Consider the following 16,647-nt stretch of genomic DNA (forward strand, 5'->3'; position numbering starts at 1 on the left):
GCAGAAGTGGTTTATTCCAGGCTTCCCAGAGTCACATCCTGCTTGTCCCAGAAACTCACCGCAGCCCTCCACGAACAGCCCACTGATCAGAAAGCTCTATGAGTTCAGTTCGGCGAACCACAGGTTCCTTGAGTACTCCAGAAGAAAAGAGAACAGGTTCAACCCAGCATCAGTTCTTGTTTTGGCGGGGGAACATCTGGAGGAGCCAGGATCCCCCCCACGAACACCCACACTTTTACTTTGTTGAGAAACACAGAAACTTCACATTCCGTGACTGTTCTGTCTGAAGGTCTTGAGTCGTTTTGTGAATGTCACACATGATAAGCACTATTATCTGTGCGTGACAGGCAGCAAGGGGCTAGGGTTTAAGTCAGGCCCACAAAAGAGAACCCAGACATTGGAAATTACTTGGTGAACTCAGGTAGTGGAGGCAGCCAGCCTGTGGTGTTCAGAGGAAAATCTCGCTTTTCCCCCAATTACCTGGATGATTCAAGCAAAAAAGAAGTGGGCAGATACAACTCCAAGCTTCATAGACAACTGCCACTGGGCATTGTTGGTCAGCTCTCAACGGGGGTTGGAAAGGAAGAGTTTAGAACTTAGAACTGCCCACCCAAGGAACTTCTCACGCCATGGCCCTTCCCACCTGCTCTGTATTTCTCTGACCTGTATCAGATCCTAGGCTGAGAAGCAGAGCCTCCATGTCACCTCCTCATGTTTCAGCTGGAGAAACTAAGGTCCCGGGGGAGGCCCTGCAGAAGTAAACGTTAGAGTCAGCACCAGAGCCCAAGAGCAGTTTATAGCAGCCTGGGCCGCTGCCTCGGTATTAAAGCCCGCCCCTCTTAATGTTCCCTCAAATGTTTAATTTTTACTCCTCTCCAGTCATGCCATTTTTCTGTCTAACCCCCACTGTTGGGCCAGAGGCCCAGGCCCTCGGATTCTACAGGATGAGGCAGGGTCAAGAATGTGTTGGAAGGACCAAAGACGGCACCCCAGCAAGTCAGAGCAGAGTGAGCCAGCCCCCCATCTCGTCACAGGGCTGCTGTTGGTTATGTAGGCGGGATGGTTACTTGTTGGACAGCCTGCACGATGTGCAGTGTCCCTATTCCTGTTTATGTCAGTAGTGACCCCCCGTGCTTTCGTGACAGCCACAAATGCCTCCACAAGTTGCCCAGTGCCCCTGGCGGGTTGGGAAGTGGTGCTGCCCCTGGTGGAGATGCCCCGCGATGCCAGTGGAGTTGCCGTAGGTGAGCCGCCAGTAACATAGGAGGAGACCCACAACCCCTTAGGCATTTGATCAAGTGACCCCCATCTCCTCTCAACCTTAAAAAGGGAGATGCAGTAGGACCAGTTCAAGTAGGAAGGGAGTGGCACCCAGAGACAGCTGGCCCCTCCTGTCCTCACTGCCCCAAGGCCCACTCGGGGTCTCCAGGTCGGCTCCCCAACCACCAGCAGCACATCCAGCTGTGAACAAACACTTCTCTGTTGTGGTACAGAGGCCACAACATTCCCAAGGACCTTTACAAAGAAACCCAGGAGACAACTGAAAGGACTGTGTCACGCCAGCAAAGCCCAGTGACCAAGAAGCCTAGAAGTCTAAGTCCAGGCTTTGCTGGCTGGCAGTTTCTCTCTGGGTCTTTACCTCCTGGTGGTACAGGACGCGCCCGCAAAGCTCATACTTTCAGATCTGAGCCTGCTTCCAGCTTTCCCCCACTGGCGAAGGAGATGGGGCTGCAGGGGCCTCAGACTAGTCCCTGGGGTGGCCAGTGGGGCAGAATGGTGACCTCGGATGTCCCGCTGTTCTCCACCAGCCCAGCATTGAGCCTGGTGCCTCCTCCCTCCTTTCCGTGGGGAGTGGGAAAATTATTTTATTCTCAAGGGATGACTCTGCCGTGTTGCCGTCCTCCCCCACCCAGGCCTGCCATAGAAGGAGGAATTTCTGAAGTTGAGATCATCTCCCAACAAGTAGACGAAGAAACCAAGAGCATTGCTCCGGTGCAGCTGGCGAACTTGGCCTACCGTGACTTGCCCCTGGCTGCGGTCGACCTCTCCACGGCGGGCTCGCAGCTCCTGTCAAATCTGGACGAAGATTACCAAAGAGAAGGGTAGGTGTTGGGACCACTGGCAGCTAAGAAGGCTCTTGCATAACTCCCTGGGTTTCCATGAGTACCAACAGCAGGGCAGCCCAGAGATGCGAGATGCTGAGTAGAAGGGAGCAGTTCACATCAGGCCACGTAGACCCTTCTCCTCCTGACACTGTTCCTCCAAAAAAAAGCTTTGGGCACAGAAAATATCTGTCGCTGCTAGACAACCTGTTAAGTGACATCTGCTTGCAACTCAGGGAATTACAAAATTTGTCAAAGGACTGACACACTCTGTAATGGCTCACCCAACCCCCAATGGGGACACTTTGGAATCAGGGGACCCACGGAATCAGGGACTTGCCTGAGGTCACAGAGCCCATAAAGGATGGACTAGATGGCACTTTCCCTTTATCAAGTCTGCTCTCAGCAGGGAAGAGTTCGGGAAGAAAGCATTCTGTGTACGCTAGGGACGGAAGGGAATTGGGCATTTGGCCCGGAGCTTTGCAGACGCTGGCTGCTCTCTTCCTGGTGAGAGCATGCAGGGTTTGCTGGCCCCCGATTCAAAGCAGTGGCCCCTGTCTAGTCCTTCTTAGCTTGTCAGTCAAGCTCGGATGCTTTATTCCCCCGTGAACTTCTCACCAGCCTGGTCTGTCTTACAAACAGACTTTCTGAAGGTGCAGAGTAGAACGCTGGAGCTGGATGGGGCAGGGGAGACACACCGGTGACACCCTCCTTTTACGTGGGAGAAGCTGAAGGCCAGAGGAGGGCAGGAACAGGTCCTGGGGTCCCAAGGCAGGTCAGACTTTCCCCAGCCCCACCCTGTTGCTCTTAGATAAAGAATTTTAAACATTGGCCAGGAACTTGGGAGCCAGTTCCCGGCCGCCTTGCTTCCTTGGGTGCCTGTAAATATTCTGGAACATGCTGGCTGGCTCCTTTGAATGTAAGAACGAAGGGTTGCTAGGTTATTTCAAAAGCAAGTGAGAAGCCTTACCTACAGGTAAGCTTGCAGAGCTTGGATTCCACCGGCTGTTTCCCAAGGCACTCGCCTCATTCCCGAGATAAATTGCCTAACAACTGTGAAACAGTACACCTTTTGCAAAAACTTCACCCCAGTGGCTTTCTCTGAAAATACAATTTTCTCCAAGTACTGTGCTTAGAGTCAGCAGCACGTGGGAAACTAGGATAGGCAAACGGGCAGGAGATAACTCAGGGACGCCGGCGGGGGGCGGTGCCATCCCCGAGCGCGGGCAGCACCATCTGACAGGGCGGGCTCCTCGGGGTCTCCAGGTCCCTGGCTCAGCCAATGATGTTGCCGATTGGACATTCCCTGAGCACCGTGGCATTGCCCTCTGGAGGTCAAAGGCGGTAGTGCAACCTGGTAACCTGCCCTTGCGGTTCCCAGAGACTGATTTACCCTCCCCACCTGAGCTAGCTTTAGGCCCTTTTGAAGTTCATTGTCAGAAGGCAGGGAGAGAAGCAGGAAGGCCTGGGAGGTTTCTGGCTCCGGACCATATCCCCATCCGCATCCTGCGGGCATAAGCACCTCAGGTGGTCCAGGCTGGGTGGGTACCACTCCGTAGCCTGAGCTGGTCGAGGCAGAGGCTCTGCTTTATGATTCCATTTGCTTCTGAATTGGGCCTCTGCAAGGTTCCTTCTGAACAGGGAGAATACAAATGGGATGCCCGCAAGGCAGAGAGGCTCTTGACTTGATTTGAGTCTCCAGGTGTGCCCTGGAACGCTTGCTCCTGGTGGGTAAATAGGAAGCAGCCTGGTGAAGGGATTCACTTCGCTGCAGAGCTCTTGGCAGGGGGGGCTCCACTGGCAGCCAGAGGGCTTCCTGGAGGAAGGAAGAGCGGGCACAGGACGGAAGCCAGGGGACAAGGGAGAGAAACAAAAGCACACTGTGAAGGGGGGGAGCCTCTCTTTGCAAGGCTTCTTGGCTCTTGCTGCACTTCCTGGGGTTTTCCTCAAACTTCCAACCTGGCCCTTTCTGAAACGATGCAAAACAAGATGATTTACAGTTCTGGTAGGTCTTCAGAAAGCTTTGGTGTGAGTCCGGTCAAATGCACCTCTTCCTACTAAGGGAACTGTTATCTGTAGGAATGACTCTGTTCTGTAGGAGATGAGGGGGCCTCAGGGACCCCAGCAAGATGGTGCCCAGTGACCTGGCCACCCTGCCAATCGCTTCTTTTAAGCCCAGTGATATTTCAGTGCCTTTAAGCTTCCCAGAACCTGAGAGTGTTAGAGCTGGAAAAGACATTAGGGATCTTTTATTCTAAATATTCTAATAGGATACCCGAGTGCAGAGAGTGGAAGGAACTTGCCCAAGGTCACGCAGTGACACAGACAAAAATATAGCCCTGGCTCCTGGCTCCTGATCCAGCCTGGCACTACTGGGCTTCCATGCTTCACCTGTCCCTTAACAACGTCACAGTTGTGACTGTGGTTGGCACACATTGCACATGTGACACCACTATTAGGCATACTGTCAAAGGCCCGTAACTTCGGGGCGGGTGGTCACTGCTACATGGGCAAACCCCTGATGTGGAAGGGTTTTATCTCTGCCCGGCTCCCTGACTTCCCTGACAGCCCTTGTCCTTCTGACATCCCTGCCTAGCAGAGCTTTAACTGCAAAGCCGTCTGCTGTCTACCTTCTTTGCTTCCACACCCAGACGGCTAGGGGCTCAGGGAGGAAACTCAGACAACTGTGCAGATGGGCGCAGCCTCAGTCTGATGGGGCTGCCTTGACAAAAGACCACAGACTGGGTGGCTTAAACTGCAGGTATTGATTTTCTCGCAATTCTGGAAGTGGGAATTCCAAGGCTGAGGTGCCAACGGGGTCAGTGGCTGGTGAGGGCTCTCTCCTGGGGCGGCAGACAGCTGCCTTCTCACTGTGTCCTCACATGGCCTTTCCTCGCTGTGTGTGAGTGGAGGGCTAGAGTGGGCTTGGGTCTCTTCCTCTTCTTATAAGGGCACCAATCCCATCATGGGAGACCCACCCTCATGACCTCATCTAAATCTAGTTACCTGCCAGAAGCCCCACCTCCAAATACCATCACACAGAGATTGAGGAGGGGGTTGGGGCTTCAACACCTCATTTGGAGGGTGGACGGGAAGGGCACAAACGTTGTCTATAACAGTGCCTCCCCGGAATCAGCTTGATTCTCAGTGTTGCCTGACAGTCCTCCTCTATGGTCCCGGCCCCCACGTGGCCATTTCCGGTTGCTTCCATTCCCCCCATGTCTTCTCTTGCCCCCCGCAGATGCCCTTCTCTCCTCCCTCCCACAGAAAGTAGAAACAGCCACGGATGAGCTGCCCCCCACCCCTTGGTCCTTCCCTTCATCCACTCTAAGGCCTGCCTCGCCTCTCCTGAGCTTGGATTCCCCTCCCCTCACACCTTCGCGTGAATTTGGCTCCATCAGTTACATCCTCACCCTGACCTGTCACACACGCAAGGTCTTGCACCTCCTCCCTTGACTCCACGTCCCCGTTAGCTGCCGCCATCAACCTCTTCCCTTTTGCAGCCAAACCTCTTAAAGTCCTCATCTACACTTGCCATGTCCCCTCTGCTCACTCCCGTTCATTCCTCAGCCTGCTGCGGTCCAGCCTCAGCCCCATCCACACCGTGGCAACTGTTCCCTCAAGGTCATCAGCAGCCGCCACGTTGCTAGGATCCCTCTTCGGCCCTGGGTCCAGCATTGGGAACGGTCAGCCACTCCCTCCCTCTGGAAGCACCGTCTCCTTGGGTCAGCTGCTCTGCTGAGCTTCCCTCCTGCCCCACCTGGCTGTCCCTTCCAGGCCTTTGACAGATCATTTTCTCTGCTTGGTCCTTAGTTGCCGGGGCTCTTCATTTTCTGTCTTTGGCCATTTGCGCTCCACTAATCCTGCACACTGGGTAGCTGCATCCGCCCCCACAACTGGAATTAACATTCCTCAGCTTGTAAAGCTCAAAGCCACGTCTCTAGCACAGCTCTCTCTCTCTAACTCCTGGCCCATAGCCAGCTACTTCCTGGATGCCTTCACAGGACCCCAGACACACCTGGAACCCTAACACGTGTCTCTGGGGTCGTCTGCTCTTCTGCCTCTGAGCTGGCTGCACATTTGAGAGGAGAAGTGTTCCTGTCTCCACCCAAAGCCTTTTCGGTGGCAGCACTCAGGTGCAGCCTGAGGAGCTGTGACCTGCCCAGCCGGGGCTTGTGGCCACCTCAAACCCAACAGGCCCTCAGCTTTTCCCAAAATGGATTTTGTCTGGCCACGTCAGTGGACCTAGACCTAGCTGACTGGCCTCCTCAACCCATTACCAGAGTGAGTCACGTGTGCATTCTGGCTCATTTACAGTGACCCTCACCTCCTCCTGGCCTTCACGGGAGCCAGTGGTTTCCAAGACACCGAAGCTCCATGAAGCTGGTCAGTCAGGCTTGGTCACCACTGGAACTTGCGTCCTTCTTCCTCCCCTGCTCTGGCCCCCCTCATCCACGCCCACTGCCCATGAAGCCGCTTCCACTGAAGCGTCCATGGGTGGAATGCTAGTTCCCAGTTCGGGGGCTTCAGAAACCGCAAGGCCATGCAGGGTGAGGAGGAAAAGCCTCCTCTCCCCCCGACTCTATCCCAAGAGATGATGTCAATGACACATTTCTGCTGGAACTTCAGAGTCAGAGGGAGAAAACATAATGGGGGCACAGGGATGGTTTTTAAGATTTTAGGCCAGGAAAAGAAGACAGGTCCAATATAGCAACTTCTTTATTTAAAGACTGAAATAATTTTAGATATGCCAGCAAACAAAGGCTGGAGGCAAAGGAGCGGGGGAGGAACCTTCTAAGCCATAACCCTCAGTTCCCTCCTCTCTCCCCATACTGTCCAGCTCAAGGGCCACCCCCTCCAGGAAGTCTTCCGGCCCCCACCCCACCCAGGCCAGGGCCTCACCTTGGTGCTCCCATAGCCCTTGGCCAATCTCTATCTTAGCACTTGTGACACTGGGCTCTGCTCTGTTCTCGAGTCTGTCTGCAGTACAGGACCAAGCACTCCGTCAGGGCAGGGACCAGGCCCTCTGAGCCTGGAACACTGGAGGGTGTTGATTAAATGCAGGAATGGTGTGGGCGAGTGGGTGAGTGAGCGAGGCGGTGTTAAGATCAGGATTAGACGAGAAGGGAAAGCCCAGTTCCATTTGGGGAGAGTTGGGGGCTGGCCCCAGGCCTGCACAGGGTCCGGGAAGAGCCTCAGGGAGGGATCAGGCGTCTCACAGCCCAGAACTCAAGGCCACGGTCTGGCTGGCCCACCTCTGGGCGTCCCTGCTAATTCCACACCCCCTCCACAAAGTCACCCTAAAAGAAGTAAATCAGATTTGCCTCAAAATATGCCAGCTTCACTTAGTACAGCCTTAGCATCCTTTTAGAAGAAGAAGAAGCCTTTCAAGTTCAGGGCTGAAAGGCACTTCCACCCCTGCTGACCCTGCAGGTGCAAAGCCTGGAAGTTCTGCATCACATGGCTTGTGAAATCTTTCCGTCATTTTTTCCCCCAAGGGGAAAAAAGTTGCAAAGAGCTTCATTAATCCATTTTCTTGCGGCCAATGAGAGTTGTCTGTAACAAAACACTGCCCCTTCTTCTGGCACACCAGCTGTCCCTGGACCCAAGCTGGCCCAGTGACCACGACTCTAGTCTGAGCTCAGGCTTCCGCGAGGGTGCTTGATGCCCCAACCAGGAAACAGAGGTTTAATTCAGATAAAAATTTTTTCTCACAAGCACAGGTTAGCTTCTTCCCTGTAGTCCAAGAACCACGGAGGTTTTATGTTGACTTAGAAGGTAATAAATTCACAGATACGTGATTTCTCAGCAAAATAAACCTCTTGCTCCCACCTACTCACAGGGGCAGGGTGTACAGCCGCAGGAGACCACTAGGTGGCGGCAGAGCGCCTCCAACCACCTTTGTTGGGTGCATGAGCACTGCCTGGAATGATGGGGGTGGGAATTTAAACCCAAGGACAGCCCCCACCCCCACCCCCAACGAGGAAAGAGCGTAGCTGACCCAGGATTTACCAAGCTTCAGCTCAGAACCACAGAGAGAAGTGGACAGAGAAGTGGGGTGTGCCTGAGAGCTGCAGCCCACCGGTTCCCACCAGGTTAGGAAGCTGACCTCATCCAGGCAGGCCTCCTGCAAAGCATGGCACAAAGGAGGCTCTCAGACTTCTGGCCAGTTCCCAGAATTGAGGACTTTCAAGGCGGAGGGAGTCTTGTGGCCACTTGATCCAGGAACACCCTACTCCCTCCCCTGAGCCAGGCTTGAACCCCCCGGCAGCCCTTCAGAGATATGTGGACAATACCCTGGGTCCCCCCAGGTAGGGGAGCCAGGCCATGGTGTGTGTTGGCCATTGTGTCCCCAGAGGGGATTTGGTGGCTTGCCAAGTGGGGTGACAGCTCCTACCTCCTGGCCCCGAGCTCTGGCCACCACACCCTGCTCTCTTTCCCAGCGTTGGCATTTCCAAGGATGCAGGAAATCTGGAACGAGCGCATGTCAGACTTCCTCAACCCCAGCTACACGCGGCCCTCCCCCTCCCTCTGCCCCAGGGCTCTGATTGCAGAACTGAAGCTGCTTGTACAGGAACTCCCATTTCTTGTTCCCCAAAGAGCTGGGAGAGTCACCTCTCACCTCTACCTGAGAGTTCCTGGGACGTCGCAGTGTAGTGAGTGCTTGCACCTCTGGGTCTGCGCGCTGCTGTGGCTTGCGGGTGAGAACTGGGTACAGGAACAAAGGGGATACTTGACGATGCTTCTGCTTCTGCTTCTCCATGCGAGAGTGAGAAGGAAGTAAAAGCGTGTCCCTGTGGGTGTTGGGCTGATGGTTCTCATGGGTGGATATTTGTCCGTTTAAGAAGTCCTACACGTGTGAGCTCATTTCCTTTTCCTGCTTTTTTTTTCTCCCTTTGTGTGTTTAGTTTTTCAGGGTAGTCTAGGACTGAGAGCTCATTGCATAGTCAGAATTCACTTATAAGGCTGCAGGCCCCATGCAGATGAAGGCTCTGACCTCCCTCACGTCCTTAGCACCCGGTACAATGCCAGGAATGTTATAACTGGAATGGAATATGGGCGGTTGAAACTGCCCCTGTTGGGGTGATTAATCCTTTCTCTCATGCCCACATGCCTAAGTCATCATAGTAGATGCACATGGTAGCCGTGTAGTAAGCACTGTGTCATGGGATTTACATATATTATTTTTTTACATTTTAGAACAACTTTGCAAAGGGAGGTGGTGCTTATTCCCATTTGGGGGATTCGGAAACTAAGGCTCTAAGACTGCACTCAGAATTCAGCCAGCGGTGGGGCTACAGTTCCCACCAAACCCCAAACAGATGAAAAAGTCTGGCTTTCCCCACTGTCAACAGGGAAACATGAGAAGGAATTGTCTCTTAAAACTACTAGGTGAGTTAACATTTGTAAAGTGTGCTCGGAACAGCATACATACGTAGTAAGTGCCTTGTAAGCATTTGTTAAATCAATAAAAATAAAACCCAGATCAGTGCCAGAAGCTGGATTTCAGTCAGCTTCGTGGCTTTCTCTGACAGCATTTTCATCCTCTGGAGTAAATATGGTAAAGAAGAGTAAAGCAGGGCCGCAGGATGCTCTGCCGATGACACCGCCACCAAGGCTGTGGCATCCAGGCCACAGGTGTTCAGCATCACAGAACTGGAGCATCTTAGGGCCTGAAGGGGTCTCAACTGCCCAGCCCTGGGGTTTGAACTTGGAGCCCAGGTATCCTTCTATCAATGAGAGTCAAGAGGGCCACGTGCCCCTTGGAATGTTACACATAGTGTTGTGGTTTTGTGCATCTTTCAGGTGTAGGGCCGTGGTTTTCATCCTGAGGAGAGCTTTGCAACCCAGAAGGGTTCTGAGGCTCTGATCTAGCCATGGCTCCCAAGGTCAGAGTTGGGGTGGGGTGGGGAGGCCCGGCACCCCAGACTGCACTCCGGCTCTTGCTACCAGACAGGCCTCACTCCAACCCCCTTCCTCCGCTCCTTTCTGTGGGGACTTGATGGATGAAAATCTCCACGTAGGACCGGCAGGGCCATCGGTTCTGGCTCCCCCCAGGGAAATAGGCTCTTCTGTGATCTTCCACCTCCTCCAGGGACGTCACGACTGTCCACTGCCTGTGAGCACCTTTTCAGACAACTTGAGAGTCTCCAAGTCCCCATACTCTAGCCACCCACCCCATCATGCATCCTCCCAGCCATGCCGGCTGGGCAGCCATGCCGTGGATTGCCTGGGTGGGAGAAGCCAGGCCCCACAGGAGCAAACTGTCATCCTGGCACGGTGAGGTTCTGCTCTGCCCTCCAGAATGGGGCTGTTTCGGTGCCAGGCTTGGGAATGCTGCCTGATGGAGCAGTGACCTGGAGCCGCCTCCTTCTGGGCCACTCACGTGGCCTGACCTCACATGACGGATCCGTCAGAAGCTTGCCAGAGTTCATTTTAATATTCTAAAAGTTACTCTCTCAAACTTTTATCAAGACACCTAAGTGTATAAAGCAGAAACAGTAAGGGTACCCAGCCTCCCCTCCAGCCCCCGGGTTCCCCTAGGGCCTCAGGAGTGATTGGTGGACCCTCACGGTAGAACACTGGCCTGCCTGCCAGGAGATGCCATCTGGTTGTTGGTATTTACAGACTTTGGCAGCCCCAGCCGGCCTCCTGGAGCTGTCCCCTTGCTGTCGCTGCACCAAGATAGGAAATTGGGAGACGCCTGCCCTCTGGTGGTGACTCTGGGGGAAAAACACCACCCTGAGAACCAGTTCCAGGGCTCTGATGGGGTGGATGCTGAAGAGATGGAGGAAAGGATCTTCTCTAATTAAAGAGTCAATGCTGATTTCCCCTTTGCCCCATTAAGCTCCTTGAGTCATTATTTAACCACTCAGGGATATTTTGAAGCTGGAAAGATTCTATTTTTCTGCTAAAACACAATCTCCTAGGAATGTCTGAGTCATTTGAATTTCAAAGGATATTTTATTAGCAGCTTGGGATTTCCAAACCCTGGGACAGCCAGAGGGTCGGCTGCTTCAGCCCAGCCTCTGTCCTGGAGCCTTTAGGATCTATGGTCCTGCTTTTCAAGGAGCTGGAAGCCCAGAGTCTGCTTGGACTCTGGCTTCAGCCTCAGATCTGGAGTGAGGAAGCCCCTGTCACCCCCAGACACACACCGTCTGTCTCACTGAGTGTCAGTGCTGTCTCCTGCCCCGTGGAGGGCCTGCCTGCTTCACCACTTCCCGGGGCCGGCTGGGGACCTGCCTGCCTTCACTGCCTCATCTCTCCTGCACCCAGACTCCCTTTGCCGTGCCCTGCCCGCCTCCTGAGCTACCTGTTACCTCCTGTGAAACCCAAATTGGTGGTTGTCACCCAGCATCTCATTGAAATGCAGACTCTCACTCAGTGGGTATGGAAAAGTCCAAGACACTGCATTTCCAGCAGGCTCCCATGTGATGTTGATGCTGCTGGTCCCGGAGCCCACTGAGCGTCTGGGGCCAAGGACAGTGGTTCTCAGTCTCAGCTGCACATTGGAATCAGCTAAGGAGACCAAAAAACACCAACGTCTGGGAACCACCCCAGAGGTTGCAGTTTACGTGGCCTGGGCACGGGGAGTTCTAAAAGCTCCCTTGGTCCTCAGGTCAGCCAGGGTTGAGGACCACTGACCTGGGTGAAGATTGCAGTCTCCCTGCCCCAGGGCAGCCATGCCTCACCAGCTACTGAATCCCTCAGTGTCATCCTTCTTTGACAGGTGGTCTCCCGCCATCTGCTTCACTGGAGTCCACCCCCGCGTGTATCGCTCTGGGGTCCTGAGGTTCACCTAGAGTGTGTAAATAGCCCCCATTGAACTTGTGCAAAAAGGGGGCTGCAGGGAGTCACCCCCAGATCGGCATGGTTGAGGGGCTGGTCATTGAAAGCAGAGCAGGGGCGGGGGGACCTCGGGCTGGCACAGGAGTGGAAGCACAGGACCAGAGCGGTGGGGCCTGGGCTCTGCTTCGGGAACTGCATCGGTCGCCCCCCCGGGCTGTGGGAGGGCCTGCGGGAGGGCCTGCGGCATCTGCCCCCGGAGAGGGGGTCAGGTAGGCTGTCCCCCGCCCTGAAAGGGGCAGACCCGCCTCCCCCAGCCCCGCTCCTGGCTCCTGCCTTCTGGCGTCTATTATGCTGGAGATTCTTTGGGGGCTGAATAGAATTTTACCACAAATCATCCCTGTTTTGGTGCATCTCACTGCCCTCACCCCTCCGGCTCTCACTCACTTGCGGCTTTCTTGGTGAGGCCTGCCCTCACCACCTAAGTCACGGTCACCCTTCATGCCCCACTCCCCCCACAGTCCCCACCACCATCCACTGTCCCAGTTTGTTACGTTTATTGTTTGACTCTCACCCACTGGAAAGCCAGCTGCCAAGAGCCTTTGCCTGTTTTGATCACAGGGCCTACCTAGCACGGGGGTGTCTGGCATTCATTCATTTGACTTCCAGACCTTCCGCTGCCTGGTTTCTGAGTCCTGCCACCAGCCTGGGCCCTCCCTGGCTGCTCCCCGAGGCCAGCTTCTGACCACTGGTGTCCTCGGGCACCTGCCTGCAGCTCCTCGCCCTGGGTCCACACTTGGCACCGACTGCTTCCCAAAGACCCAACCTGGGTCTGCCCAGGATACTTTTCTAACCCAACAAGAAAATAAAAAGCAACCTCTTAGCATTTGAAGCTAGCAACATCAAATGACTTTTCCCTCCCATGGAGGCAGGTCAAGATTGGAGTCTCGGGTTTATAGGGAAAGCCTGCTGCTTGAAGAATCGAATGGTCTGTTTTTTCATCCCCTTCTCCCTGTGGGACCTTCCCCTGGGGGTAGAAGGCTGGGTCTCCGGGGGGCGCAGCTGGGCTGCCGGGTAGCACCTGCCGGGAGAGCAGGCGCCCTGCCCTTCCGTTGACGGTTCCAGTCTCCCTGCTGCCTGGCGCCAGCCCCGGCAACCGGCCTTCACAGCTGAGCTTTTTACTTGTCACCGCAGAAGGGTCTCGCCTCAGATTTCAGATGACAGTGAAATGGCATCAGTTTAGGGGCCGCGGACAGTCGGACCAGGTTTTAGAGAGGGTGTGGAATCGGAGCTGGGTCTCCTCTGGGTCCCGGTGATGGCAGTGCCTGCGGCCAGGGGGAAGGAGGTAATTAACAGGAGGGCAGGAGGCGAGCGGGAAGTGCTGAGGCAGCTGGAGGCTGGGCGAGAGCTGGGGGGGAGAGGTGTGAAAGATTAAAACAGGGCCAAGCGGAAGTGGGGCGGGAATGTCACATTGGGAAAAAAGGAGGGGGAGAAGGTGAGACACTCGCGGGATGGATCAGGAGGAGAGGAGGCCAGCTGAGTCACGGGGCCAAAGGTAGCTTAAAATTCAGAGTCTTTCATGCACCAAAACCATACACAGCTGACAGCACGTGCGGGCAGAGCATCTAGGCTTCTCTGGGCCTCAGCCAGGTGGGCACGGCTGTGCCTCTGAGCTCCCCTGCCCTGGTCCTTCTTTCCTGGCCTCCGGGACAGACACGCCCAGCCCTCCTGCCAGGGTCCCTCTCATGGCCTTGCCTTCCCTGGCGCTGGCTTCTCGCCTGTATCCCAGAGTTCCTGTGCATCCCTCTGACCAAACCAAAGCCCCCCTCGCCAGGCCCCCTCAAGACCCCTCTGTGCAGAGTTTAGTGTTGTCAGGTTTAGCAAATGAGAATACAGGACACCCAGTTAAATCTGAATTTCAGATAAACAATGAATAATTTTTTTAAAGTAAGTCTATCCTATGCAATGTCTGGGACATACTTATACTAGGAAATTGTTCATTGTTTACCTGAGATTTAACTGGATGGCCCGTATTTTCTCTGGCCACCCTGCTGAGCTATGTGTGGTGTAGCCTGTTGCTGGCGGGCGGCCCTCGTGGACCTGCAGGAAGGTGGAGAGAGGTGGTTCTGCAACGGACGTTGAAACCCATCTGCGGCGGGCGAGGCAGGCCTTCACCAGTGGCCTGCACGGTCTGGCCCCCACCCACCTTTGCCCCCTGTCTCCGGCTTGTCTCTCAGTGAGAGCCCTCTCCCGCCTGGCTGCTCTCCTCACCCCTCACCCCACGCTCTTGGCCATGTGGGGGTCACCCTCCCCTTGTCTAAAATGCCTCCGTCCACCTCCCTATCACCTGCTGAAATGCCCCTGCCCCTCTTCCTGCAATGAGTTTCCGAGGCTGGGGATTGAACCCCCAGTCTTTTCACGCCCCCCCCCCCCGACTGAGGACAGCCACTGTTATTCCCAGAGATTTTGGAAAAACATGCAGAAAGACTTGAATAAGCCAAATTTCCTGCCAGGTTTCTGAGCCATGAGCTTTGTCCCACCTTCCAACAGCTGGGGCCTCCTTCAAGTGTCCCCTGGATGGATGGTGAGGAAGAAATCTCCCCCTTGAAGCACTCACGTTATTCCTTCGGGGAGAAGAGAGCACATCAAAGCAGAGCTCCCCCTGCCAGAGACACTCTTGGGATCTTCCGGGATGGGTACTGACCCCTTTGGAGCAGGCTGCAGCCGACTGCTTCCTCTGGACAGGAGGTGGTGGCCAAGTGTTTGGGGCATAAAATAATTTATCATCACCACCATCACGGTCATCACTGCCATCACCATCATCATCGTCATCACCATCATCACCACCATCACCATCATCACCACCATCGCCATCAGCTACATGGTGCTTTACAGGTCAGGTACGTTTTCTCATTTAACTTTAAATAATCCTAGGGGTTAAGGAGTTTTACAAGTGAGGATGCAGTCTGGGGAGGCTGAGGACCCCGCCAGAAGTGAGGACTCCCCAGCTAGCGCTGTCTCTGACACCCAGTTCTTCCTCATCAAGGCAGGCAGGCAGGCAGGTCCAGCTCATAAATGACCTGCCAAGGCAGTGAGGTTTGATCGTAGAATCCCCATGCCTCCTCAGAGGCACCCCCTTGTCCCTGGGATCTTGTGTTCCTGAAGGGAGTGGATCAGATCCTTAAGAGACACACCCATCTCTGAGATCCTCTGCCTCCTCTCCACTTCCAAACCTACGCAGGAAAGATTCCATCCTCTGTGGCCTCGAGTCTGTCTATGAACATTCATGATCATCCAGTGAAAGGTTTCCCAAAAGACAGTCCTTAGAACACCAGTCCCTCCTTATGCTCTGTGACAAAAGGGTGCCATGGGCTGATGAGTTTGGGAAACAGCAATAGTGTAATTAATCCCTTTTGGAGCATGACGGTGCTTGATAACATATTCATGGCACATAAGTGTCCCACAGAGAAAAATATCCACTTAACTTTGATCCAAATTTTCCAAAACTTACCCAACCATGGAAACTTTATTGAGTAACAGCCATTAACATTCTGTGGAACTAGCATTCCTTATAACATACTTTGAGAAAAAGGGATCTAGTCCTAATCTTTCCTTATATAGCTGGAAAAACAGAAAATCTATGTATTAATTCATTGAGCATTTATTAGAGGTGGACTGAGGGTCTCCTAAACACAGAGCCCATGCTGGGTTCCGAGACTACACAGAAGTAGAATAACAAGTTTAGTAATAATAATAATAATTCATGCAGCACATATACATAACCAGGCTCTCTGCCGACCTTTGTGATCTTCCGTCTTTACAACAAGCCTCTGGGATGTGGGTTTCGCACCCATTTTAAGGATGAGGAGACTGAGGCACGGAGATGCTGGGAGCTGCCTGGGTCAGCCAGCAAACCGAGCTCTATCTCTGAATGAGATGTCTCTGCTCTTTGTGATTCTACCCAGGGGCCCCTTGAAGAAGGCTGTGTTTCATCAGGAAGCACAGAGCTGGGGAGCAGTGATGCTGGGGGCTGTTAGAGCAGGGCTGTGGCAGGACCTCACCTCCTCTCAGTGCCTCCTCCCTCACTTTTGTCCCCGCAGGTCTACCTGGCTGAAGCCGTGCTGTGGGAAGAGAGCAGCCGTGTGGCAGGTATTTTTGCTCAGTGCGAGTGTCAACAGTTTCCTGGTAGCCTGTGTAATATTGGTGGTGATTCTCCTGACTCTGGAACTTCTAATAGATATAAAGCTTCTCCAGTGTGAGTAGCAAGAGAGATATATATGCAAATACGTATGGTGTCAATATTCCATGTGCATCCGTCAGGGGTCCCCAACCAGCAGCGCGATCTGCCCCCAGCCCCCGCGCCACTGCCCACCGCCGGCCCCACGGCTCAGGGCGGGTGAGCACCGGGAGGGAAGCACCCAGCAGCTTCTCTCTCTGTCACCCCCAGCACCGGTTTGCCCCTCTGCGCCCAATGTGGCCTCTTCCTCCCCCGCCCCAGCATTCCATGATCAGAAACTGATGAGATCAAACACGTTGGGGACCCCTGTACGCACTTTTTTTTTCATTGTTCCCATTTGGAATATTCCAGGTTGGGATTTTCTGTAGCTTAATGAGTTCCCATGTGTGGAGGCGTAACTTGTAGTAACTAGTAATGACAGCAGCCACAGTGACAATACGATTGCTTGTACTTTTATTCAGCTGTAAGTTGGCAGTGTTGCTTATTTATAACGTCATCGTTTTGAAAGTGCATCTCCATAGG

At 54.1% G+C, this 16,647-nt stretch overlaps 1 protein-coding gene across 4 annotated transcripts in view; it reads left to right on the forward strand.

The window, feature by feature from the left end:
* TMEM266 (transmembrane protein 266) overlaps positions 1-16,647 on the forward strand; it is a 102,214-nt gene that overhangs the window by 40,039 nt on the left and 45,528 nt on the right. The window contains exons 1-3 of one of the 4 annotated variants that reach the window (XM_074354242.1): positions 1,966-2,102; positions 14,439-14,783; positions 15,989-16,143. In XM_074354242.1, the coding sequence (XP_074210343.1) occupies positions 14,770-14,783; positions 15,989-16,143 (169 nt within the window). In that variant the 5' untranslated portion in view covers positions 1,966-2,102; positions 14,439-14,769. Of the gene's footprint in view, positions 1-1,913; positions 2,103-14,438; positions 14,789-15,988; positions 16,144-16,647 lie in introns of those variants that run through there. The other 3 variants (XM_074354243.1, XM_074354241.1, XM_074354244.1) reach the window with 3 other exon arrangements.

The sequence above is a fragment of the Camelus bactrianus genome, chromosome 27, assembly GCF_048773025.1.
Source record: "Camelus bactrianus isolate YW-2024 breed Bactrian camel chromosome 27, ASM4877302v1, whole genome shotgun sequence".
In the NCBI taxonomy this organism is placed as follows: Eukaryota; Metazoa; Chordata; class Mammalia; order Artiodactyla; family Camelidae; genus Camelus; species Camelus bactrianus.